Source organism: Pelodiscus sinensis, chromosome 7, assembly GCF_049634645.1.
Source record: "Pelodiscus sinensis isolate JC-2024 chromosome 7, ASM4963464v1, whole genome shotgun sequence".
NCBI classification, from domain to species: domain Eukaryota; kingdom Metazoa; phylum Chordata; order Testudines; family Trionychidae; genus Pelodiscus; species Pelodiscus sinensis.
In genome coordinates this window covers 65,034,679-65,058,722 of record NC_134717.1, presented here as the reverse complement: position 1 = coordinate 65,058,722, position 24,044 = coordinate 65,034,679, and the positions used below count along the sequence as shown (strand labels likewise).

Below are 24,044 nucleotides of genomic sequence, written 5' to 3'. Positions count from 1 at the left end.
GGGCTTGGGGGAGCGGGCGGGATAGGTGCGGGTTCCAGAGGGCCCGGGAGGTAGCAGGTGGAACTGGCGCGGGTTCCAGAGGGCCCGGGGGAGCGGGTGGAACCGATGCGGGTTCAAGAGGGCTTGGGGGAGCGGGCGGGATAGGCGCGGGTTCCAGAGGGCCCGGGAGGTAGCAGGTGGAACTGGCGCGGGTTCCAGAGGGCCCGGGGGAGCGGGTGGAACCGATGCGGGTTCCAGAGGGCTTGGGGGAGCGGGCGGGATAGGTGCGGGTTCCAGAGGGCCCAGGGGAGCGGGCGGATCCGGCACGGGTTCCAGAGGGCTTGGGGGAGCAGGCGGGATAGGTGCGGGTTCCAGAGGGCCCAGGGGAGCGGGCGGATCCGGCGCGGGTTCCAGAGGGCTTGGGGGAGCGGGCGGGATAGGTGCAGGTTCCAGAGGGCCCGGGAGGTAGCAGGTGGAACTGGCGCGGGTTCCAGAGGGCCCAGGGGAGCGGGCGGAACCGATGCGGGTTCCAGAGGGCTTGGGGGAGCAGGCGGGATAGGTGCGGGTTCCAGAGGGCCCGGGAGGTAGCAGGTGGAACTGGCACGGGTTCCAGAGGGCCCGGGGGAGCGGGCAGAACCGATGCGGGTTCCAGAGGGCCCGGCCGCACACACAAAGCAGACAAGAGCAGTGGGTGGGGCAGTTTATTGACTGGTTGAGTTGGCAGAGCACAAGGGGAGGCCAGGAGCTCTTAGCTGCGAGTTCCTGGTTTCCCACGCGTACCCGGGGGTGTGCTCCGCCCAGACAGGCCTGCTGTGCTCGGCCGCCCGCTGGCCTTGGCAGGCTGTGGTGGATGCGGCCAGGCGCGGGCGCTCAGGGACTGGAGAGCCAGGCAGGAAGGCAGACGAGGAGTGGAACAGAGTCCAGTGGCAGGAGGCGGCCAGGGAAATGCCCTGGCAGGGCCACCTGGGAGCATTTTCCAGAAGGGCTGCTTCTGGGCCAGGCCTGGGGGGACAGGCCAACCCACCCCTGCTCGGGAGGGGACAGGGCGGCCCCGGGGGTGCCACTGGCTAATGCCGGCTTCAGTGAGTTTCCTGTGAGCCCAGCTGAGGTCCAGGCTCTGTGCAGGGCCCCCTAGAAACCACTGAGCTTGCTCCCTGGCCGGAGCCTTGGGCGCTGCAAGCTCTGCCGAGGGACACTTGGAATGGGGGGGGCTGGACATCCCTGGGCTCCCCGTGTCACCTTGTCTTCCTGCTGGCTGGGGCGCAGCGCCCGTTCCTTTGCTGGGGCACTAGAGTACACGGTAGGATGCCGAGGCCTTGGGCCTGGGTTATGACTAGCACCATGAAGTCGAGCGACAGCCGTCACCGCCACAAGGAGAGATGCGCTCTGGACTCGGGTTAAAGCAAGAGGCCACCCAAAGGGCAGCGGGGGGGCCGCGCTGGGCTTGCGAGGGGCCGTACAGTGGCAGGGGACAGGCAAGCCGGGGACGAGCGGGGGGCTGGCGCCGGAGAACGCGCCCCCTGAGCTAACAAATCCACCGAACGAACCTGTCGAAGAAGCCGGGCTGGGAGAGGCTGGCATAGTCCTTCTCCCGGAAGATGGCGGCTCGGTCCCCGAGGCCGATCTTCAGCAGCACGTCCATGTCCACGTCGCTCCCCAGGGCCACCACCGTGGGCATAACGTCCTGCTTCTTCATGGAGTTGAGGGCCTCCTCCAGGTTCTTGCTGCCCGTGATGCCGTCGGTGAGGAAGACGAAGGCGAGCTCGGCGTTGCGCCGGGCCACCCGCTGCCGGTTCTGCGGGTTGATGACGATGTTGTTGACGGCGTGGATGATGGCCGCGCCCACGTTGGAGGAGGAGTCGAGGTACTTGAGCTGCGCCAGGCCCTCCGAGATGTAGGTCAGGTTGTAGGTCAGGGGGAAGGCCACCACCTGCTCTTGCTCCTTGCCGTACTGCAGGAGGGCGAGCCGTGCGCTCATGGGGTCACTGTCGCTCCGGGCCAGCGTCAGGCGGCGGGCCACCTCCTCCACGAAGTTGCGGGCCTGCCGGAAGTTCTGCTCCCCGATGCGCTCTGAACCGTCCAGCAGGAAGACGATGTCGACAGGGCGCTGCGTGCACTGCGCCACCGCCAGCTCTGCGGGCAGAGGGAGAGCGTCACCTCCTGCCAGAAAGGGGACCAGAGGAGGGCGCCCCTGCCGGCTGGGTGAGAGCCGGGACTTGGGGCAACTCCCCGCGGCTTCCCTGGAGCCCCGGCCTGCTCCCCGCCAGGCCAGAGGTGCGGGCAGGCAGCCGGGGAAGGGCTGTGGCGCTCCAGGCACAGCAAGGCAGCTGCTGCCACTGAGCGCTGCCAAGCTGCCAGCCCAGCCCCCGGGATGCGCAGCCCTGCGGCTTGCAGAAGCCGGCCCCAGGCAGGCAGCCCAGCTCTTCCCAGCCTGCTGCGCTGCAGGCCGGCCCCTTGCCTGGAGCGCACGGAGCCAGGCGGCTCGACCGCCCCGGGGGCAGGTGCTGGGCAGCGGTCGGTGCAGGGTGCATGGAAGCAGCAGGGAAAGTGGATCAACCGCACAGCCCTGCCAGCTCTGCTGCAGGCAACCCGGCCCATCCTACACACGCTGGAGACGGTCGCTCGCACACACATGTACATGCCCACACGATTCCCAATTTGCTGGGAATTCCCGGCCTGGAGAGACCTGCCCACGGCTCTTCTTGCACTTCTGCCTTGTCCTTGGTGTGTTTCTCTGCAGCACAGGGCCCCCTTGGTCTCACCCCACCTCCCCTCCGGAGCACCCCCCGTGCCCTGGGCCCCACCTGCCTCCTGGGCTGCGCGCTGGAGGGGCACAGGTGGATTCTGGGACGGGCTGCCTTGGACGTGCAAGCACAGACCCGCCAAGGCCCCCAGGACTGGCCCAGGCCTGAAGGGGCTGTCGCTGCCCACAGGTGCCGGGAGGCAGGGCTTGGAGACCCTGTTCCCTGGGCCCCTGATGGCTGCCGCTCGGCCGGATTTCATCTCCCTGCATGTGCTCCCAGCAAAGGAGCAGCCCTGCCCCAGAGCGAGCTGGCGGGTACTGACACAGGCGCTTCAGCAACTCCTGGCAGCCCTGCGGGAGCCAGCAGCAGCGCCGCCCGGGCCACTTGGCTTGGTGCGTCTCAGCAGCGCCCGGCTGGCGACAGCCACGTGCTGTGGGGGGCACCCCACGGGGCAGCGCCGCAGGTTCGCTCCACCAGCCTTCCCTATGGGGACACGGCCTGAGCTGGCGCAGCGGGGCCCACGCGCAGAACCTGGCCCTGCTCCCGCCCGCAGCCCCCCAGCCTGGCCGCGCGGGGTGTCCGAGACAGCGAGGCTAGAGGCGCACAAGGCCCCGCTGGGCCCACCCCCAGCAGAGTCGGCCTGTGGCCGGCAGCGTGTGCAGCCAGGGCTGGGGCTCCCGCGGGCATCTCTGGGACACAAACTGTCCCAGCTTCAGCTCCTACTGCCCCAGCCACCCTATGCCCGGCCAGCCCCGGCCGCGGCCCCACGCTGGCCCGTGTGGCTCTGCCAGGCCTGCGGCACAAGGCGGGTGTGGCACATTGGAACCACGGTGCATCCAGCGGCATCCCCCTACAGTGCCCTCTGCTCCCTGGTTCCCCCCCCCCCGGCGCCCTCGGCTCCCCCGGAGCCAATCCTGGCTCACCCGTCTGAGCCGAGCACAGTGCTGGCCGGGAGTGTCCCACGCAAGCGCGACGGCGCAGGGCGGCTTGGCGACGGGAGACACGCAGGGGCCTGCCCGCTGGCACCGCTCGTTTCTTTAATAGCACAGTTACAGCGCCTGCCGCGGGGTCACATGCCGACTGCAGCCACGGGGACGGGCACAAGCACAGAGGCAATGCGGGGCAGGCAGAGACGCCCTAGCACGCTGGGCAGGGACGCTAAAGGGCTGTGCTGGCCCTGGGTGCACATCGGATCAGCGCGGCCATGAGCCCAGGCATGCCTGAGAGCGCCGGAGGGGGGTGGCCAGGTGGGCAGGGCAGGGCAGGGCAGAGCTGCTCTGCTGCAAACACACAGCCTTCCCTTCCGACAGGCAGCAGCCGCAGCGGGGGTGGCAGGAGCAGCTCGCCGGGCCCCTGGGAGCCCCGCCAGCCCCTGCCGTCCCGTCTGGGAGCCGGGCGGACACTGCTCAGTGCACCTGCCGTCGTGCCCACGAGAGGCTGCCTTGGCCAGCAGTGCCTGCCTGCCCTGCTCTGGCCGGGGGCACAGCTCAGCAGAGCCCCAGCATGGTCTCTGGATCCCCCACAATTTCGCTGTGCACCATTTTAAAGGTGTCAATGAACAGGTCCATCCACTCCTGCCGCTCCTGCCCGCTGGCAAACTTGGCTTTCTCGGCGGTATAGGCCAAGGTGGCCACCAGCTGGACATAGCTGCTGGGGTCCTGGGCTTCCCGCCTGGTGTTTAGGAACTGGGCGATTGTCTCTTTGGTGTCGGGGAAATGTATCTTGACCGCCTCTTCCATGAGGAGGGAGAAAAGTGGGTTTGGGTTCCCCGGGTTCCTGTCATCTGCAAGGGAGCGTCAAAAGAACATTTTCAGGGCCACGTCCCCGAGCGCCACTCAGCTCTCCACGAGCCCTTGCCATGGGCAGGCAGCCAAGGGCCAAAGCTGGGACGCTCCGTTGCAGCCCGAGCTCCCGGCCGGACCTGAGCCGGGGTGGGGGGGAGCCGCTGGGCTCCAGCCCTACACGGAACCCGGGATGTGCTGGGCGGTGGGCGCACTGGGCTTCTAGGCGGGCACGGCCCCCTCCGGGCAGCGGGGCCCTCACTGGGGATTGCTGCTGGAGGGAAGGTGGCCACGGGTTGACCTGCCTCTGAGCAAGGCTCAGCCGGCAGGCGGGTTTGCCAGGCTCCGTCGGGGCGTTTCCAAAGCTCCTCCAGGCACAGCTGACAAGAATGCACCAGGAGCCCCGGCACATCCCTGACTGCCCAGGCCGGCCCTGCCGTGCTCCTCACCAGAGCCCCAGGCCTGCAGAGTTTCACACGGTTGCACACACGGGCAGGGCAGGCCCGGGACCCTGCTGGAAGGCCACAGGGATCGGCTTGGGGTCCGGTCAGTGCAATGCGCGGCGCTGTTGCGGACGTTGGCAGATGCTCCCAAGCGGGGAGGGCCCCAGTGCAAACGCTCTGGCCGCACCGAGACACGGTGGGAGGCAAAGCGGATGAAGCGGAACAAGGAGCACGGCAGAAGCAATCCGTGTCGCGCACACAGAGAGGGCAGTGCCTGGCGAGGGAGGAGCCCTGCGGAAAGGGAGCGAGGGGTCAGCGTGCCCCACAAGCTACACGAGCCAACAGCCTGACGCCGCGGCATAAAGCAACCGCGGCTCCAGGCGGCATTCACAGGCGTGTGGGGAGCCGCACTCGAGGAGTCTCTCTCCCACTCTCCTCCGGGCTGATCAGGTCTCAGCTGGAGCTGTGTGTCCAGGCCTGGGCCCCGCGTTTCCGGGAAGACGTGGAGACATTGGCGAGGGTGATTCAAGGGCTAGGAACCAGGCCCAGAGCAGTGGCTCCTGTGGAACCGGCGCTCCTTGCTGGCCCTGCACCAGGCTCCAACGGCTCCAGGGTAGAGGGGCTGGTCTCTCAGAGCCCACCGCAGCACTGTGGCCATGGGCGCCCGAGCCCTCAGCTCGCCTGCACTGCCCGCCCTGGGCTCCTCGACGCAGCCTGGCTCCGCCCAGCTCTGGCCCAGCTCCCACGCCACACCCGGCTGGACAACCTGATGAAACCAGCGCCAGCGCAGCGCTAAGAGCACCTGGGAGGCCCCTCTTTGGCCCCCCAGCCCACCGTCCGGCCTAGAGCACCTCTGCCAGCCACAGTCTGTGGTGCAGGCTGAGCTCAGCCCGGCCTATGGAGTCCTGTCTCCCCACAGGCCTCCCCCAGGGGCTGTGCGCAGGGAAAGGGGTTCAAAGCGGCACGGGGTGCCTGCCACAGCCAATGAGAATGGCCCAGCCTTGCCGTGTGACCAAGGCCACAGTCACCCGGAGCTGGGTCTCCTCACGGCTGCATGGCCCAGTCGGAGCAGAATCTGCACATGCTGCGCTGCTGAGCAGCAGACCCTGCTCCGGCCTGGCTCCTTCAGGGTACGTCTACACTAGCTGGGTGGGACGAGGTGTACCGGTAGTTCCAGTAGAGAGCCTAATTCGAACTACCTACTCCGTGCCGCGTAGAGCCGCGGGCACGGAGTTCGGACTAAGGGGGATTTAAAAATGGTGGCGCCCAAGAAGATGCAAATGAAGCCCGGGATATTTAAATCCCGGGCTTCATTTGTAACTTCGGTTGCCCTCATTTGCCTACCTAGCTCGAACTACCGAGCTAGTGTAGACATACCCTCACACGCCAACCCGCCCACGCACTGCGTCCCCAAGCCACCCTGCCGAGAGACAGACCCTCCCCGGTTCCTCCCCACGCCGACCCGCCCACGCACTGCGCCCCCACCCCGCCCTGCCGAGAGACAGACCCTCCCCGGCTCCTCCATACACCGACCCGCCCATGCACTGCGCCCCCACGCCGCCCTGCTGAGAGACAGACCCTCCCCGGCTCCTCCCCATGCCGACCCACCCACGCACTGCGCCCCCACGCCGCCCTACCGAGAGACAGACCCTCCCCGGTTCCTCCACACGCCGACCTGCCCACGCACTGCGCCACCACGCCGCCCTGCCGAGAGACAGACCCTCCCCGGTTCCTCCACACGCCGACCTGCCCACGCACTGCGCCCCCACGCCGCCCTACCGAGAGACAGACCCTCCCCGGTTCCTCCACACGCCGACCTGCCCACGCACTGCGCCCCCACGCCGCCCTACCGAGAGATGGCTCCTCCCCGCGCCGACCCGCCCACGCACTGCGCCCCCACGCCGCCCTGCCGAGAGACAGACCCTCCTCGGCTCCTCCCCACGCAGACCCGCCCACGCACTGCGCCCCCACGCCGCCCTGCCGAGAGACAGACCCTCCCCGGTTCCTCCACACGCCGACCTGCCCACGCACTGCGCCCCCACGCCGCCCTACCGAGAGATGGCTCCTCCCCGCGCCGACCCGCCCACGCACTGCGCCCCCACGCCGCCCTGCCGAGAGACAGACCCTCCCCGGCTCCTCCACACGCCGACCCCGCCCATGCACTGCATCCCCATGCTGCCCTGCCAAAAGACAGACCATCCTTGGCTCCTTCATACGCCGACCCGCCCACGCACTGCGCCCCCACGCCGCCCTGCAGAGAGACAGACCCTCCCCCGCTCCTTCCCGCGCCGACCCGCCCATGCACTGCACCCCCACGCCACCCTACCGAGAGACAGACCCTCCCCGGTTCCTCCACACGCAGACCCGCCCACACACTGCACCCCCACGCCGCTCTGCCGAGAGACAAATCCTCCCCGGCTCCTCCCCGCGCCGACCCGCCCACGCACTGCGCCCCAATGCCGCCCTGCTGAGAGACAGACCCTCCCCGGCTCCTCCAACCGCCCACGCACTGCGCCCCCACGCCGCCCTGCCAAGAGACAGACCCTCCCCGGCTCCTCCACATGCCCATGCACTGCGCCCCCACGCCGCCCTGTCGAGAGACAGGGCCTCCCCGGCTCCTCCAACCGCCTACGCACTGCGCCGCCCTGCCGAGAGACAGACCCTCCCTGGCTCCTCCACACGCCAACCCGCCAACGCACTGCGTCCCCACGCCGCCCTGCCGAGAGACAGACCCTCCCCGGCTCCTCCACACGCCGACCCCGCCCATGCACTGCACCTCCACGCATCGGAGCGGCCAGCACCGGCTTTAGCCACACAGCAGCCAGAGCGGCCAGCAGCAGGGCAGCCACGCAGCAGCTAGAGGGGAGGGAGCCCAGCTGGCTCCTTCTCTGGCCTGGCACATCAGGCTGGCAGCTCAGCCAGGCTCCCAGAGCTGCAGACCGGAAGAGGCTCTCTATCGAAGCTTGCCCAGTGTTTCTCCAGTGCCAGCGGGAGGGAGGGAGGGAGAGCTCCCGCACGCGGCTTTCCAGGCCATGGCTTGCTACTGGGCACAGCCTGCAGCCCCAGCATCTCGTCCCCAGCCTGGCACGGCCCTGTCACACGTCAGGGCCCCACGGCAGGAGCCTGGCTGAGAAATTGTGAGACTTCAAGAGCAATAACCGGGGAGAGGGGCTGTTTCCAGCCCTGGGTCTATGCACAAAGGTAAAGGGGCCCTGCAGGCCGAGGAAGCTGGAGGGAAGAAAGTCAGAGCCTGTCCCCTGAGTCGGGGGCTTTCCAGTAAGGATGAGATGAGATCCATGTCTCTGGGGCAGGTATTGGAAAGCCCCCCCCCCCCCCCCTCCGCGGTAGCCTCCGCCCCACTGGCTCGGCAGAGAGGTGGCGGGATGAGGGAGGCCGATGTAGCGTCTGTGATGGGCCCAGTTTCGGCTGGGGAAAGAGACGAGCTTTCGAGCTGCACAGGGCAGGGCTGCAGATGGAGACGTTGCACTTTCTGTGTAAGTGGCACTAGCTGAGGGTGGAGCGTTGCCAATTACCAAGCAGAATATGGGCCAAGGAATGGGAGCCGCTCCGAGCAGCATCTGCCTCTCCCTGAACAGGGTCATCCTGCCCCAACAAATATTGGAATAAATTGCCAAGGGAGGTGGTGGAATCTCCCTCTCTGGAGATATTTAAGAACAGGTTAGATAGACATCTGTCAGGGATGGTGTAGGTGGAGCTTGGTCCTGCCTTGAGGGCGGGGGGCTGGACTCGATGACCTCTTGAGGTCCCTTCCAGTCCTATTATTCTATGATTCTATGAACACTCAGCCCCTTTGACCCTCCTGCCCAGCTCAGCACCACTGGTTCAATCCCGTACAGCCAGCTGCACAGGACGGCCCACCCCTTCCCCATCCCACCCTGTCCCATCCTAGGGACCTGCAGAGCTGGATTTCTAAAGGGTGGGCAGCTTGGCTCTGGGTTTCGGCTCAGCCGGTAACAGAGACGGGGCCAGGAGCGCTGTTCTTTTCCAAACATCCCACCTCTGCCACCATGTCAATGCTGTTCCCCACTCCGGCACTCCGAGTGCAGAATGTGGGGCCTGCAGGAGACCTTAAAATACATTGCCCCAGAGGCTTCTGTCTTAAAAACTCTTCCAAGGGCAGGGAGCCACATGAGCAGTCCACTCTGGATTTGGACTGCAAGCCCTACCCGATTCCCTGGGGCTCTAGGATAGGGGGCCCAGGTTTGACTCCATCTCCCCTGCATGAGGAGAAGGGAGAGGGCTGTTCATGGCAGCTCTGCACACGTGCTTGCCTGGGGAGGAGGGAAACTGGGGCTTCCCTTGGAGTAAGGGGACTGCCCCATCTCTGCCCCCACCCCATGCGTGCGGTGTGGCTAGCAAATCTAGTGTCCCCCCGCCCCACAGCCCATGACACCAGTGTGTGGCACAGGCGGCACGGAGCCGCCTGGTGCTGGTTTTACCTGTCTGGCAGGGCAGCTCTGGGCAGACGATCTGGGGATCTGGAAGAAGACCAAAGGAGCAGCTGGTGAGACGGTGCTGGCCCCGCCCCAGGCTGTTGCAGCAGCAGGCCAGGCCTCCCACGCTGGGATGGGCGGGGAGGACACACGTGGCGGGGGCTGCACTCCGGCGGGGCAGGAGCCGGCTGTGCTGAACCACGTTCGGAGATTCACTCTCCGGCACGACGGGCCCACCCGTGCATCCGAGCCAGGCCGTGGCCCACGGGGGCACCATGCTGTGCACCAGACTCAACCACCCAGCGCACGCCCCCGCCCTCTCGTTTGCCGCCGGTGGGGCAGACCTGGGCACAGCACTTCCTCCATGTCGTCAGTGAATTCCTCAGCCACCAGCTCCGAGAAGAGCTTCATCTTGCGGACCCGCTGCAGGTTGTCGCAGGCGATGGAGCGCAGGGTCTCGCCCTGGTCCGGCTGGTCGAACATGTCCCCGATGCCGATGGCGTTGACGATCACGTCCCCCTGGCAGAAGGCCTGCAGGTTGTCGTCATCGTCCCGTGGGTCGTGGCGCCCGTCCGTCACCACCACGGCGAAGACGCGGGCCTTCTCGCGCCGGCTCTCCTTGATGAGCTTGTTGTAGGCGAACTGCAGGGCGGAGGGTGTCCAGGTGCCCCCTGCGATCCACTCCAGGCCCTTCACAGCCTCCTTGAAGCTGGACAGCGAGTTGATGCGCTCGTCATCCATCCGGATGGCCTCAAAAGTCCCCTCGTGGCTGTACTGCACCACACCCACCCTGGCACCTGTGGGGAGACAGAGGGTCACGCTCGCCGGCCGCCCGCAGCTCCCCAGGCACCGCGCACCACGTGGGCTGGCGAGGGCAGCATGGCAGCATCATGAGACAGCCGTGTGGCGCCACCACGCCGCCGCCCCGGGACCTGCACTGGGAGCAGATGGGCTCTCCCTGCTCCAAGCTGGCGTTCCCAAGCAACCTGGGCCAAAACTCAACGCCAGCCACTCCCGCTCATCCAGCTGCTCAGCTTCTTGGGGCTGAGAGAAAACTCCCACTCCTGGCGCACGGAACAGCCCGCAGCGCAGCCTACTGTGGGACCTGTCCCTCCGTCCGCCTGTGAGTCTGCTTGCTCAGGAACTCTTCCTGCTCAGTAAGGGAATGTCTACACTAGCCCCCTACTTTGAACTAGGGAGGCTAATGTAGACATACCCTAAGAGCTAGGCCCAGCACAGTTGCAACGCAGCTTCCTCTCCCCACTTACAGCCAGGCCAGCCCCTCCTTGGGGAGTGAGGGGGTAGCTGTGGGGGCACTGCCAGCCAGGACACTACACTCCAGGTGCAGGATGTCCGACCGCCTGTAGTACACATTTCCCGCCCTCCTGAGCACTCTCTGCCCCCCTCTGCTGCTGTCCTGGGGCTGCCCAGACAAGCTCCCTTCTTGTTCTTGCCCGTCAGCTCCTGCACTGACCCCTGCCGCACCGGCCAGTCTGTTAGAGCTTGCCAAGCCCTCTCTGCGCATGGCAGCGCTCCTGAGCCTGGCAGGGTGTGACGTAGTGGGGGTATCTGGCTGGTTCCTATGCTGGCTCTGTGGTAACCCCCACTGGCTGCTGTTGGTACCACGGCCCAGCAAGACAGGGGATGAGTCACTATGCAAAGAGGTCTCTCAATCTGTCTGACCAGCTACCCCTCAGGGAGAGAAACAAAGGAAGGTGGAATGCCGGCCCTGGCTGGGGGGCAGGGCTGGAAGAGAGTGGGTTAGTTTCTGGCTGGGAGCATGGAGGAGAGCCTTGGGGAAGGAGCTGGGGAGTGGGCTGGGATTGTAGGGCCCAGGCACCCCCCCCATCTCAAAGGGAGGCACTGAGGCCTCTTAGCCCCAGTTCCTGTAACCAGATGACATCTGTGCTGTGCTGTATCCTGGAGAAGCAATAAACTCCCTCTATTCTACTGGCTGGTGGAGTCTGTTTGTGCCACTTCAGGGGTGCAGGAGACGGGGGAACCCCAATGCGCCGTCACACAGGGCCGACTGCTGCCCGCCCCTGGTTTCACTGGGCCCAGTGCTACTGTGCGAGCGCAGCCGCCGTTTCCTGGCAAGTGACGCTCGCTATTCCCCCGGGAGCCAAGGGCAGGAAACGGAGCCTCCAGGTATCAACAGGAGCCCGGGGCTGAGGGGAGGGGACATGAGAGCGGCCCAACGGGCTCAGAGCCGAGGTCCATCTTGCCAGGGGGCTGTCTGCCCACAGTGGCCAGTGCCGGGTGTGGCGGCGCGTCGGGGACCCCCGACCCTGCACCTGTAGCAGCAAGATGAGACTCTGCCGGCCAGGAGAACAGGGGGGTTTATTGCTTCTCCGAGGTAGAGCCCGGCCTGGGTTCCACATGGGCATCGGCATGAGGGGCCAGCAGCCTCAGACCCCTTGGGGTGGAGTCCACAGGCCCCCGAGCCCCCAGTACTCAGACCCCGTGGGGTGGGGTCCACAGGCCCCCGAGCCCCCAGTACTCAGACCCCGTGGGGTGGGGTCCACAGGCCCCCGAACCCCCAGTACTCAGACCCCGTGGGGAGGGGTCCACAGGCCCCCGAGCCCCCAGTACTCAGACCCCGTGGGGTGGGGTCCACAGGCCCCCGAACCCCCAGTACTCAGCTTAGTCTCCTCTCTTCATGTTTTCCAGCCAAGACTGCCCAGGTCTCCAGACCCCTTCTCTGGACAGGTGAGACCTGGTGGCTGGCAGGCGCAGGCCAGGGAGCCGTCCAGCAGGCGAGCGACTGTCCCGGCAGGCAGAGGGGCTGGGCGACAGCAGCCACCTCTCCCCACGGGCCCAGCCTGGCTCAGCGCCCGGCCTCCTCCCAGGGGCTCCTCACCCGTCTCCGACTTGGGGTCCTTGGCAATGGAGCCCAGGCGGCTGACCACGTTGATGACAAAGTTCTTCTCCAGGGAGAAGTTGGTGTAGCCGATGCTCTCGGAGCTGTCGATGACAAAGACGATGTCCAGGGCACCGCAGCGCTTCTCGCAGTCTGGGGGGAGAGGAGCGGGTCACGGGGCCAGGCCCGCGGGGACAGCCCACAGGGCAGGTCCCGCCACATGAGAGCGGGGGGAGGGGGTGGGGTAGCGCAGGGACACAGCGTGGGGGAAGGCAGGGCAGGGGCAGTGCTGGGGGAGGGGACAGGGGCAGTGCAGGGACACAGTGCGGGGTGCGGCGGGGCGGGGGCAGGAGCAGCGTGGGGGGAGGCAGGGCAGGGGCAGCGCGGGGTGAGGCGGGGCGGGGGCAGGGCGGGGTGAGGCGGGGCGGGGGCAGGGGCAGTGCAGGGGCTCCAAGCAGGCGCTGGCTCAGAGCAACGGTGCTGAGCGTTGGACTCACCGCAGCAGCCGCAAGTTTCTCTCACGTAGGTCATCACGTCGCAGTCCTGCCAGCAAAACACAAGGCGCACAGCACTGGTGAGAGCCAGCCTGCCCCCAAGCACGTCCGGCCCACGGCCTGCCTGCCCCTCTGCCCTGCCCCCGGATCTATGGCCAGGCCGGCCACTGGGCTCAGTCCCAGGCGCGTTGGGCTGCAGGCGGGGTGAGGCTGGAGCAGGGCCTGGCGCTGGGTCTCTGTGTGCAGGGGAACCCTCCCTCCCTGGGGTAGGGGTCAGACCGCGGGGAGTCAGCTCTACTTACGGTCAGGCCTGGATCTCCACGTGGGCCCGGGTCGCCCTGTGGGAAGAGCACAGCAGTGTCACGCCTGACCCTGGGACATAGGGATGCCACCGCTCTACGCCCTCCCACCTGGCGTCGCTCACTCTGCCCCACCCTCGCCCACTGTCACCGGGGGCTCCGGAGGGGGTGAGATGTCTGGGCTGGGGTGGGATCTGGGTGCAGGAGGGGCTCAGGGTGGGAGTTGAGTGTGGGAGGAGACTGCAGACTGGGATGGGGGTTGGAGAGTGGGAGGGAGTTTGGGCTGCGGGGTCCCAGTGGCACTTACTGTGGCTCCCAGGAGGTGGCCTCTAGGTCTCTGTGGCCCTTAGCTTTAGGGGCAGCCGGGGCGGCTGCGTGTGATGCCCTCGTGCAAGGACAGCCAGGGAGGCTGGCACTGACCTGGTGCCCTCAGGCACTGCCCCCACAGCTCCCATTGGTCACAGTTCGGGGCCAATGGGAGCTGCGGAGCTGGCACTTGGGGCAGGGCAGCGAGTGGAGCCTCCCTGGCCCATCCTTCGTCTCAGGGCTGCAGGAACCTTAGCTTGCCTTAGCCCCATGGGACTCTGCCCCAAGGTCCAGACATGGCTAGGAGCTGGCCCGCCAGGTAGCGCCCCGGGCCGGTGTGGGGAGGGTCCGAGCTCAGACACCAAGCGAGCGGCAGCGCCCTGGGCTGGGTTGGCGGGACGGGAAGGGGACCCGAGCAGGGCTCTCAGCCTAGACGCTGCAAACACGTGTGGGACCAGGGAGAAAGGCAGCAGCTGGGCGTGAGCGATGGGGCAGCGGCGCAGGATGGTACCTCGAGGCCCGGTGGGCCAGGGTTGCCTCTGGGGCCAGGCTCGCCGCTGGGGCCGGGGTCACCCTGGCAAGGAGAGAAAAGAGATGAAAGATCAGGGCCGGCACGGTGCCCCTACGCCCACAGCAGGAGCAGGGCAGGGATGGCAGTGGCACTGACAATGGACTTACCGACTCCCCTGGGTCTCCTTTCCCTCCCGGAGCACCTTTCGGTCCAAAGTCGCCCCTGCCCCCCTGTGGAAAGGAGGGAGTGAGGTGCAATGGCAAGATGCTGTGTGTGGCTGTCACCCCCAGCGCAGCCAGCGCCGCCACCCCACGGCCCGGCCCGTCAGCCCCTGCATGCCCAGCGCCGCCACCCCACGGCCCGGCCCGTCAGCCCCTGCATGCCCAGCGCCGCCACCCCCACGGCCCGGCCCGTCAGCCCCTGCATGCCCAGCGCCGCCACCGCACGGCCCGGCCCGTCAGCCCCTGCATGCCCAGCGCCGCCACCGCACGGCCCGGCCCGTCAGCCCCTGCATGCCCAGCGCCGCCACCCCACGGCCCGGCCCATCAGCCCCTGCATGCCCAGCGCCGCCACCCCACGGCCCGGCCCATCAGCCCCTGCATGCCCAGCGTCACCACCCCATCCATCCCTGCATGCCCAGCACTGCCACCCCACAGCCTCCCCCTTCTTCCACTGCATACCCAGCACCTCTGCCCTGCTTGGCCCATCCGCCCCTGCACGCCCAGTACGCGCTTCCACACGCGAGCGCACACGTGCACACCCCTACCTCTGGACCAGGCGTTCCCTTCTCACCCTTGTCGCCCTGGGAAGAGACAGGAGAGGGTTAACTTCAGTGTGGGGCTGGACAGCAATTTGCCTGCCTGAGCCCACGGTGAGGGGCCCGTTTCAAATGACAACAAGAGGTCGGTGGCCTGAGCCCCTGCAGCTCCCTGGCCTTTCGTGGGACAGCAGGGCCCCAGTGCCCCTCCCAGCCCTGCCAGCAGGGCCTCCAGCCTGCAGGAGGTCTCCAGGCACGTGGCTAGGGGCTGCCTGCCGTGCGCAGGGCGATGGGGGGAGCGCACATCGCTGGACCCTGCCCCACTGGCTGGGCTCACCTGCCCGCCTCCAGAGACATGCACCAGCCAGCATCCTGGCCACGCAGGGTCCGGCTCCCTGGGCAAATCTGGAGCCGGCTGCTCCTGGGCCGCCCGGCCTTCTGCACAGATCCCTGCCCCATCAGGCAAAGTCCGGCTTCCTGCACGGCATTCCCAGGGCGGGAGGGGCCTTCCGGCACGACCCGGCCTCCCTCCTCACTCAGTGGCGCAAGGATGCTCGTCCGGCCCGGGTCCCCGCTGATTTCCTCCGCAGCCCATGGCTGGGACAGCGGCGTCTCCCTGCCACGGCCTCCTCCCCCGCCCTCCGCCTCAGCCCCCTACCGGGAGTCCGCGGGGGCCAGGGTAGCTGAAGCCAGGTCTGCCTCGGTCTCCCTGCGGAGGGAAAGGAAGAGGGGTGAGGGGCGCAGACGCCGACCCGCGGGCTGCCGAATGGGGTCTGCCCTGCCCCAGCAGGCACCCCCGGGCAGCGCGTGGGCCCTGGCAGCTGGCGCCCGGGCAGCCAGTGCCTGAGGCAGCAGAACAGGGCGCAGAGAAGCCAGGGGCAGCAACTGCCTCAGCACAGACCTGGCATGGACAGCACCAGCCTGCGGGAAGGGCAGGGCAGGGCAGGGCCACCTGCAGGGGCGCTGGGACAGGGACCACCACCTCCACCAGCTGTCACGGGGCCTTGAGCTGGGGAAGGATTAAGCCAGGGGCTGGGGAACCTACGGCCTGTGGGCTGGATCCAGGCTGTGGTGTAATGCGCCCCGGCCCGTGGCTCTGCTTTGGCTCCAGCGCCTCGTCCTGCTCCGGCCAACCTGGGGTGTGCCTGCTCCGCTCCGGACGGGCTCGCCCCACCTGGTCCGCCCGCCCCGCTCCCTCCCCCATCCCGCCTGGTCCGCCCGCCCCGCTCCCTCCCCCATCCCGCCTGGTCCGCCTGTCCCGCTCCCTCCCCCATCCCGCCCTGCCCAGGGGGCTCGCCCCGCTTGGTCCGCCCGCCCCGCTCCCTCCCCATCCCGCCCTGCCCAGGGGGCTCGCCCCGCCTGGTCCGCCCGCCCCGCTCCCTCCCCCATCCGCCCCCTGCCCAGGGGGCTCGCCCCACCTGGTCCGCCCGCCCCGCTCCCTCCCCATCCCGCCTGGTCCGCCCGCCCCGCTCCCTCCCCCATCCCGCCTGGTCCGCCTGTCCCGCTCCCTCCCCCATCCCGCCCTGCCCAGGGGCTCGCCCGCCTCGTCCGCCCGCCCCGCTCCCTCCCCCATCCCGCCCTGCCCAGGGGGCTCGCCCCGCTTGGTCCGCCCGCCCCGCTCCCTCCCCCATCCCGCCCTGCCCAGGGGCTCGCCCCGCTGGTCCGCCCGCCCCGCTCCCTCCCCCATCCCGCCCTGCCCAGGGGGCTCGCCCCGCCTCGTCCGCCCGCCGCTCCGCTCCTCCCCATCCCGCCCTGCCCAGGGGGCTCGCCCCGACCTCGTCCGCCCGCCCGCCCCGCTCCCTCCCCCATCCCGTCCTGCCAGGGGCTCGCCCCGCCTCGTCCGCCCGCCCGCTCCCTCCCCATCCCGCCCTGCCCAGGGGGCTCGCCCCGCCTGGTCCGCCAGCCCGCTCCCTCCCCCATCCCGCCCTGCCCAGGGGGCTCGCCCCGCCTCGTCCGCCCGCCCCGCTCCCTCCCCCATCCCGCCCTGCCAGGGGGCTCGCCCCGCCTGGTCCGCCCGCCCGCCCTCCCTCCCCCATCCCGCCTGCCCAGGGGGCTCGCCCCGCCTCGTCCGCCCGCCCCGCTCCCTCCCCCATCCCGCCCCTGCCCAGGGGGCTCGCCCCGCCTCGTCCGCCCGCCCCGCTCCCTCCCCATCCCGCCTGCCCAGGGGGCTCGACCCGCCTCGTCCGCCCGCCCGCTCCCTCCCCATCCCGCACTGCCCAGGGGCTCGCCCCGCCTCGTCCGCCCGCCCGCTCCCTCCCCCATCCCGCACTGCCCAGGGGGCTCGCCCCGCCTCGTCCGCCCGCCCCGCTCCCTCCCCATCCCGCCCTGCCCAGGGGGCTCGCCCCGCCTGGTCCGCCGGCCCCGCTCCCTCCCCCATCCCGCCCTGCCCAGGGGGCTCGCCCCGCCTGGTCCGCCCGCCCCGCTCCCTCCCCCATCCCGCCCCTGCCCAGGGGGCTCGCCCCGCTGGTCCGCCCGCCCCGCTCCCTCCCCCATCCCGCCCTGCCCAGGAGGCTCGCCCCCGCCTCGTCCGACCGCCCCGCTCCTCCCCCATCCCGCCCTGCCCAGGGGGCTCGCCCCGCCTCGTCCGCCCGCCCCGCTCCCTCCCCCATCCCGCCCTGCCCAGGGGGCTCGCCCCGCCTCGTCCGCCCGCCCGCTCCCTCCCCCATCCCGCCCTGCCCAGGGGGCTCGCCCCGCCTCGTCCGCCCGCCCCGCTCCCTCCCCCATCCCGCCCTGCCCAGGGGGCTCGCCCGCCTGGTCCGCCCGCCCCGCTCCCTTCCCCATCCCGCCCTGCCCAGGGGCTCGCCCCGCCTGGTCCGCCCGCCCCGCTCCCTCCCCCATCCCGCCCTGCCCAGGGGGCTCGCCCCGCCTCGTCCACCCGCCCCGCTCCCTCCCCATCCCGCCCTGCCCAGGGGGCTCGCCCCGCCTCGTCCGCCCGCCCGCTCCCTCCCCCATCCCGCCCTGCCCAGGGGGCTCGCCCCGCCCCGCCTCGTCCGCCGCCCCGCTCCCTCCCCATCCCGCCAGCCCCCCCAGGGGGCTCGCCCCGCCTGGTCCGCCCGCCCCGCTCCCTTCCCCATCCCGCCCTGCCCAGGGGGCTCGCCCCGCCTGGTCCGCCCGCCCCGCTCCCTCCCCCATCCCGCCCTGCCCAGGGGGCTCGCCCCGCCTCATCCACCCGCCCCGCTCCCTCTCCCATCCCGCCCTGCCCAGGGTGGAACGAGGCGTACAGATAGTTCGGAATAGGAAGCCTAGTCCGAACTATCTAGTTCATGCTGCGAGTAGCTGCGGGCACGGAGTCTGCACTAGCGGACATTTAAAAATGGCGGCGCCCGGCAACATGCAAATGAAGCCGGGAAATTCAAATCCCAGGCTTCATTTGCAAGTTCGTATGACTACATTAACCACCCTACTTCAAACTAGGGTGGTAGTGTAGACATACCCTGAATGATTTCCCTGCGGTTGGTGGCAGGGACAGGTCCCGCCCCTGCCTAAGCCTGCGTCCCGGCTGAGGGGTGGTTGAGAGCAGGGGCGGGGCTCAGAGGGGCAGGCAGGGGGTGTTTGCTGCCCATGGAGCGCTCCAGCAGCCCTACTGCTTTCCCTCTCTTACCTTCGGTCCTGGGGGCCCCGAGTCGCCCCTTGGGCCCATGTCGCCTAGGTCCCCACGAGATCCCTGCAAGACAGCGCAGGAGAGCAGGGTCAGGTGCTGGGGCTGGCGTGTGGGGACACTGGGGGCGCTCTAGCACAGCGCAATCCCTCCCTTCGGCGCTACTCAGACCCCGCCGGCCCATGCGCCTGATGCCCCGCACGAGCGGGCTCTCACCCACCAAACCCCGGCCCCAGCGCACTGCTGGCCAAGCCACTGGGCCAGGCCCACGGGTGGAATAGAGCAGCTGCAGCCAATGCTGGATTGGGGTAGGGGGGTGGATGACTGTGCCGCACTGGGGCTCTGGTCAGTCCCACGCTGATCCGCAGTCACTGGGAAACTTACCGGCCTGCCTGGCTCTCCTGCGGCTCCTTGTGGGCCTCGTGGGCCCAGCAGCCCTCGGTCACCCTGCAGAAGAAAGCCAGAGACGGGTCAGCACATGGGGCCGGAGCACTGGGCACCTTTGCCACGAGGGTCCCGTCTCCCCAGGACGCTCTATGGGCTGGCACACCGGGAGAGCTCACGTGTTCCTGCCAGCGGTCCGGCCGTGGGCTCCTCCCCAGACCTGCCGGGCAGCCCCGGCCACCTGCACTCTGTCTGTGGCGCTGTGGGAGGGGGTGGAGGGCTGAAGACCCAGGCTGCATGGCCGTGGCCTTGGTGGGGCAGAGGAAAAGTGGCTCTGGGCACGGCGTGGCTGGGAGCCCTGGTGCGAGGGAGGCGGGCTCAAGGGTCACGCAGCAGACGGAAATGGGAGGGGTTACATGCTACGTGGACGCAGCTGAGCCGCCCTGCACGGGCTGGGGAGGGCTCAGTGGCCAATGAACCGATCCGGCTGTTCTGCCTTACCCTGGCTCCTTTGCTGCCCACTTCTCCGGCCAGGCCCCTGGGCCCCTCGGGGCCAGGGTCTCCCTGTGGGAAGGAAACGGTCGTATGAGCCTCTCCCCAGCCGCTGCCGGCCACGTCTCAGCCACGTGGGGCAGGCGCCAGCCGTCCCAGGAGGGCCCCGCAGCCAGCCCCTTCCCGCGGGGTAGGAGCCCCAGCTGCCTGCACTCGCTGCAGCCTCCATCGCAGCCCTGCCGGCTTGGTCCCCTGCTCTGCCCTGCTCCTGTGTCTGTCCGGAGGCTGCAGCAGGGTGCGGGCCAGTTCTCCCCCCATGAGAGGCGTCCCTGCCCCGTGACTGCAGAGCCCCATCTGGGCAGGGTTGGGGGCTCTCCCTTCTCAAGCCCCAGGCCGGCCCTCCCCACCCACTCCAGCGCAGCCCGGCCCAGCCCAGTCCTCCCCCCTCCCCGCCCACTCCAACACAGCCCGGCCCAGCCCAGTCCTCCCCCCTCCCCACCCACTCCAACACAGCCCGGCCCAGCCCAGTCCTCCCCCCTCCCTGCCCACTCCAGCACAGCCCAGCCCAGCCCAGTCCTCCCCCCTCCCTGCCCACTCCAGCACAGCCCAGCCCAGCCCAGTCCTCCCCCCTCCCCGCCCACTCCAGCGCAGCCCGGCCCAGCCCAGTCCTCCCCCCTCCCTGCCCACTCCAGCACAGCCCAGCCCAGCCCAGTCCTCCCCCCTCCCTGCCCACTCCAACACAGCCCGGCCCAGCCCAGTCCTCCCCCCTCCCCGCCCACTCCAACACAGCCCGGCCCAGCCCAGTCCTCCCCCCTCCCCACCCACTCCAACACAGCCCGGCCCAGCCCAGTCCTCCCCCCTCCCTGCCCACTCCAGCACAGCCCAGCCCAGCCCAGTCCTCCCCCCTCCCTGCCCACTCCAGCACAGCCCAGCCCAGCCCAGTCCTCCCCCCTCCCCGCCCACTCCAGCGCAGCCCGGCCCAGCCCAGTCCTCCCCCCTCCCCGCCCACTCCAGCGCAGCCCGGCCCAGCCCAGTCCTCCCCCCTCCCTGCCCACTCCAGCACAGCCCGGCCCAGCCCAGTCCTCCCCCCTCCCTGCCCACTCCAGCGCAGCCCAGCCCAGCCTCCCTCCTGTGAGCTGGGGCTGGGGAGCCTGGCGCAGCCCCCTACTCATCCTGCCCTCCCCAGCCCAGCCCAGCCAGTCACAGAGCAGAGAGTGGGGCCCCTGGGCAGCGTGGCTGCTCTCTGCCCAGCCCTTACAGAGCCATAAACCCGCACCCGCTGCCCTGGCACTTACCCTCTCGCCCTTGGTCCCAGAGGTCCCTGGGCTGCCCTTCGTCCCCGGGTCCCCGCGGCGCCCCTGTGCACACAAACGCCAATCAGAGGTGGGAACAGCCCAGTGACCCCCCCTCCCGGCTTCAGTCGCTGCTCCGGCCCCTCCCTGGCAGCCCCGGCACATGGGAGGAGCAGAGGGCATCCCAGGCTGGGCCCGTTTGCCCTGCCGGCTCCCAAGGGGCTGGACCCGATTGCCCCGTGCGCAGTGCCTGGTGCGGGGGTGACCCCTACTGGCCGGTGGCTGTAAGCACTGCCCAGCGGGGACGCCCTGAGTCCCAGCACGTAGCCCATGGCCTGCGGAGGTTTCTCACGTGGCATGGGGAAGGGGCTTGACAAAGGGGGGGCTGCCCGGGGGGGGCATGGTCGGTGGTTTGGGAAGGGGCAATGTGGCCTGGCAAACAGGAAGAGAAGGGGCTAAGTCGGGTGCTGGGGGCTCGTGTCCCCTGCCCCAAGGGGTCTGAGGCTGCCGGCCCCCCCACGTGGAACCCGGGCCGGGCTGTGCCTCGGAGAAGCAACGAACCCCCCGTTCTCCTGGCCGGCGGAGTCACACCCTGCTGCGGAGGGGGTGCAGGGTCGGGGGTCCCCGACGCGCCATCACACCCCACTGGCCCCAAAGGGCAGCCAGGAGGGAGGGGAGGTGGCTGGGGGCGGCACATTGGCTGGGTGTTTCTGCTGAACTGTTAACAGGGGCGTGGGCGAGGCCTCGGTGGGCTGCAGAGCTAATGCAGGACTCAGGCAGCTGGGCGGGTCTCTCGGCCCAGCGGGAGTCCTGGCGGGGGGCTGTGGGCAGGGTGGCGGGGATGCCAGGCCGTTCGTGGCCTGGCCAGCTGGTGCAGGCGTGCGGGTTGGCTGCCAGGTGCTGGAGCTCACCGGCTCTCCCCTGGGTCCGGCTGGTCCGGGGTTGCCTTGGGTTCCCTTGGTGCCGGGGACCCCGGGGGAGCCATTGTTGCCTTTAGGTCCCTTGGCAAAGGAAACACACAGTGAGAGGGTGGCAGGAGCACCCGCCAGTCACCCTGCCTCCCACTCCGCCCAGCCCCCCACCTCACCCCCCAGGCTGCGCCCCCAGGTCCAGCCTCAGCAGCACGCTCCCTTCTCCCCCTAGCATGGGGCCACTGGGCTCCGCAGCCCCCACCCCAGCAGCCTGGGACTGTGACGGGCCCCTGGAGAGGGGCTCTTGCCCCATGCCCCAGCCCCCTGCAGCAGCTGGGCGGTGCAATCCGGGGCGGGCCTGCAGGGACACTGAGGCATGGCTGGGAGCCCTTCTGGGCTGTGATGCAAAACTCCTGGCACACCTGCCGGGGCCGGCCCATGGGCAGCTGTGGGGCGGCGGCTGGGCAGGCGGCCCAAGGACGAGATGGGAGCAGAAGGGCAGAAGCAAAGCAAGGGAAGCAGCCCCCACCCGGTGCCAGGCCGCAGGTCCCCCCGACCCGGCTGCACCCCCCCCACCCTGTGCCAGGCCGCAGGTCCCCCCGACCCGGCTGCACCCCCCCCACCCTGTGCCAGGCAGCTGGTTCCCCCCAACCTGGCTGCACCCCCCCCTGCACCAGCCCGCCCCCTGCTGCAGCAGGTGAGATTTCCCTTTGCGTCCCAGCAGCCCATACCCCCAGTGACTGAGTCGCTGTGAGCGGCAGGTGGAGACTCTCCGGGGGCCACAGACCCCGCCCGCCCGCTGGGAGCCCCACCCCTGTGCAGTCGCAGCTGCCCGGCGGCCCCAAGGCAGGGCACCAGAGCTCCATGGCCACTGAGCCGCCTGCATGTGAACAGGGGTCCGGAAGGAGCCGCGTCAGAGGAAAGGCCCAGTAGGGCGGGGACTTACTCTGCCGCCCCGTTCCCCTGGAGGCCCCACGGGTCCGCTGCTGCCGGTGCGGCCGGGATCCCCCTGAAACAGCAAGAGAACAAGAGTCCTGAGCCACGTCCCGGCCCAGCTGCTGCCCCCGGCCAATTCGGGTGCCGTCCCCTGACCCCTCCGCAGCGTCAGGGGACGTGCCGGGCACTCACGCTCCGCGGGGCCGGGCACTAGCGGCTGCGCTCCCAAGGGCTGGCAGCCTTCGACGGGGACCCTCCCCCCGGGCCGGCACGGATCAGGGGTGCCGGGGGGAGGGTCCCAAGCAACCTTCATACTCTCCCAGGCGTCATCTAGTGGCTGTGCCGCACAGCTGCCTGGCCTGTGCCCGTCGGCACGGCGCGGGCACCATGCTCACCCCCTCGGGCCCCCACCCAGTGGGCGCAGACAAGGCCGGGGCTTTCCCAACACACCCATGGGCCTCAGGGAAGGGAGCCGTGGCACAGAGCTGCCGTCTGCCCCGCTTTGTCTGCCGGGCCTGGGGGGACGCGGCTGCCCCCCGTGTGGCAGTGGGGGGCTGTCACTCCGTTGGGCATTCACTGGGCGCTATGCGTGGGCTGTGGGCGACCCCTACTGGCTGGCGTCTATAAACACTGCCTGGGGGGGGGCACCATGGCCCAGCCGGTTCTCACCTGACCAGGGAAGGGGGGGCTTGGGGAGGGGCAGCCGGAATGAGGGGAAGGATGGAGGAAAGAGACTGGGCTGAGTGCTGGGGGTTCAGGGGCCTGTGTCCCCTGCCCCAAGGGGTCTGAGGCTGCCAGCCCTGACTCCCATGTCCACATCGCACCAGGGCTGGGCTGTATCTCGGAGCAGCAATAACCCCCCGTTCTCCTGGCCGGCGGAGCCACGCCTGGCTGTGGACGGGGTGCAGGGCCGGGGGTCCCTGACACACCGCCACACCCCCGCTCTGGCGGTGGCCTGCCCAGGCCCTGCTCGCTGCCGGGGAAGTCGCCTACCTTTATGCCATCGTCTCCTGGCTCGCCCGGGCTCCCCGCGTCTCCTGGGTAGCCGTCAGGGCCCTGGGGAGGGACAGCAGAGAGCTGTCGCTGCAGGGGGCCCACCAGAGAACACCCCCTAGACAGCCACTTGCGGGCAGAGCAGCCACGGAGTCAGGCCTGGCTGTGACAAACCGCGGCCGGCACGTGTCCTTGGGCCGCTGCCCTGGCATGTCGGCAGCAGAGACAGGAGCACTCTGGCACTGTCGTGCGACGCACGCTGCACTCTCTTGCATGGCCCCGCACCAGCAGCGTGACGGCGGCAGACAGACCCGCTAACTCCCTCCCGAGGCAGCGCCAGGCGCTGGGGTCCACTCCAAGCCCCCCCTGCCTCCGCGAACAGACACCAGACCTACCTTGTCCCCGGGGTCTCCCTTGCAGCCAGGGGATCCGATGCGCCCCAGCCGGCCCTGCAGGGAGCACACGACAGAGTGAGAGCAGCCAGAGAGCGGGGGCAGGGAGCGAGGCATTTCTCTCTGTCCCAGGGACCGACTGACTCACACCTGGTGTGGGCATGGAGCCGGGATGGCAGAGGGAGCTGGGCACAAAGCACAGGGCTCAGCCTGGCTGGCAGGCGGGGGCACAGGAGCCAGGCCCTGCCCAGACATCAAGCCCCGTTCTCACACTGGGCTCAGTAGGTACGTAGGCCCCTTCAGGGTCTGGGGGTGTGGAAAGGCTGGTCTGTGAGGGGCAGGAGTGGAATGGGGACAAGGGGGGGTGCAGGAGCAGGGATGGGATGAGATGCAGGGGTAGGGCAGGGCGTGGGGCAGG

The 24,044-nt window shown here is 69.5% G+C and overlaps 1 protein-coding gene across 3 annotated transcripts in view; it reads right to left on the bottom strand.

Moving 5' to 3' along the window:
- Positions 1-664: 664 nt before the first annotated feature.
- COL6A2 (collagen type VI alpha 2 chain) overlaps positions 665-24,044 on the bottom strand; it is a 35,396-nt gene continuing 12,016 nt past the window's right edge. For 2 of the 3 annotated variants that reach the window (XM_075934121.1, XM_075934122.1), the window contains exons 10-27: positions 23,630-23,683; positions 23,235-23,297; positions 22,252-22,314; positions 21,306-21,395; positions 20,398-20,460; positions 19,112-19,174; positions 18,611-18,673; positions 18,230-18,292; positions 15,287-15,337; positions 14,638-14,673; positions 14,039-14,101; positions 13,872-13,934; positions 13,058-13,093; positions 12,759-12,804; positions 12,262-12,414; positions 9,746-10,198; positions 9,408-9,446; positions 665-2,112 (exon numbers count right to left, since the gene is read on the bottom strand). In XM_075934121.1, the coding sequence (XP_075790236.1) occupies positions 1,505-2,112; positions 9,408-9,446; positions 9,746-10,198; positions 12,262-12,414; positions 12,759-12,804; positions 13,058-13,093; positions 13,872-13,934; positions 14,039-14,101; positions 14,638-14,673; positions 15,287-15,337; positions 18,230-18,292; positions 18,611-18,673; positions 19,112-19,174; positions 20,398-20,460; positions 21,306-21,395; positions 22,252-22,314; positions 23,235-23,297; positions 23,630-23,683 (2,070 nt within the window). In that variant the 3' untranslated portion in view covers positions 665-1,504. Of the gene's footprint in view, positions 2,113-3,743; positions 4,507-9,407; positions 9,447-9,745; positions 10,199-12,261; positions 12,415-12,758; positions 12,805-13,057; positions 13,094-13,871; positions 13,935-14,038; positions 14,102-14,637; positions 14,674-15,286; positions 15,338-18,229; positions 18,293-18,610; positions 18,674-19,111; positions 19,175-20,397; positions 20,461-21,305; positions 21,396-22,251; positions 22,315-23,234; positions 23,298-23,629; positions 23,684-24,044 lie in introns of those variants that run through there. The other variant, XM_075934123.1, reaches the window with a different exon arrangement.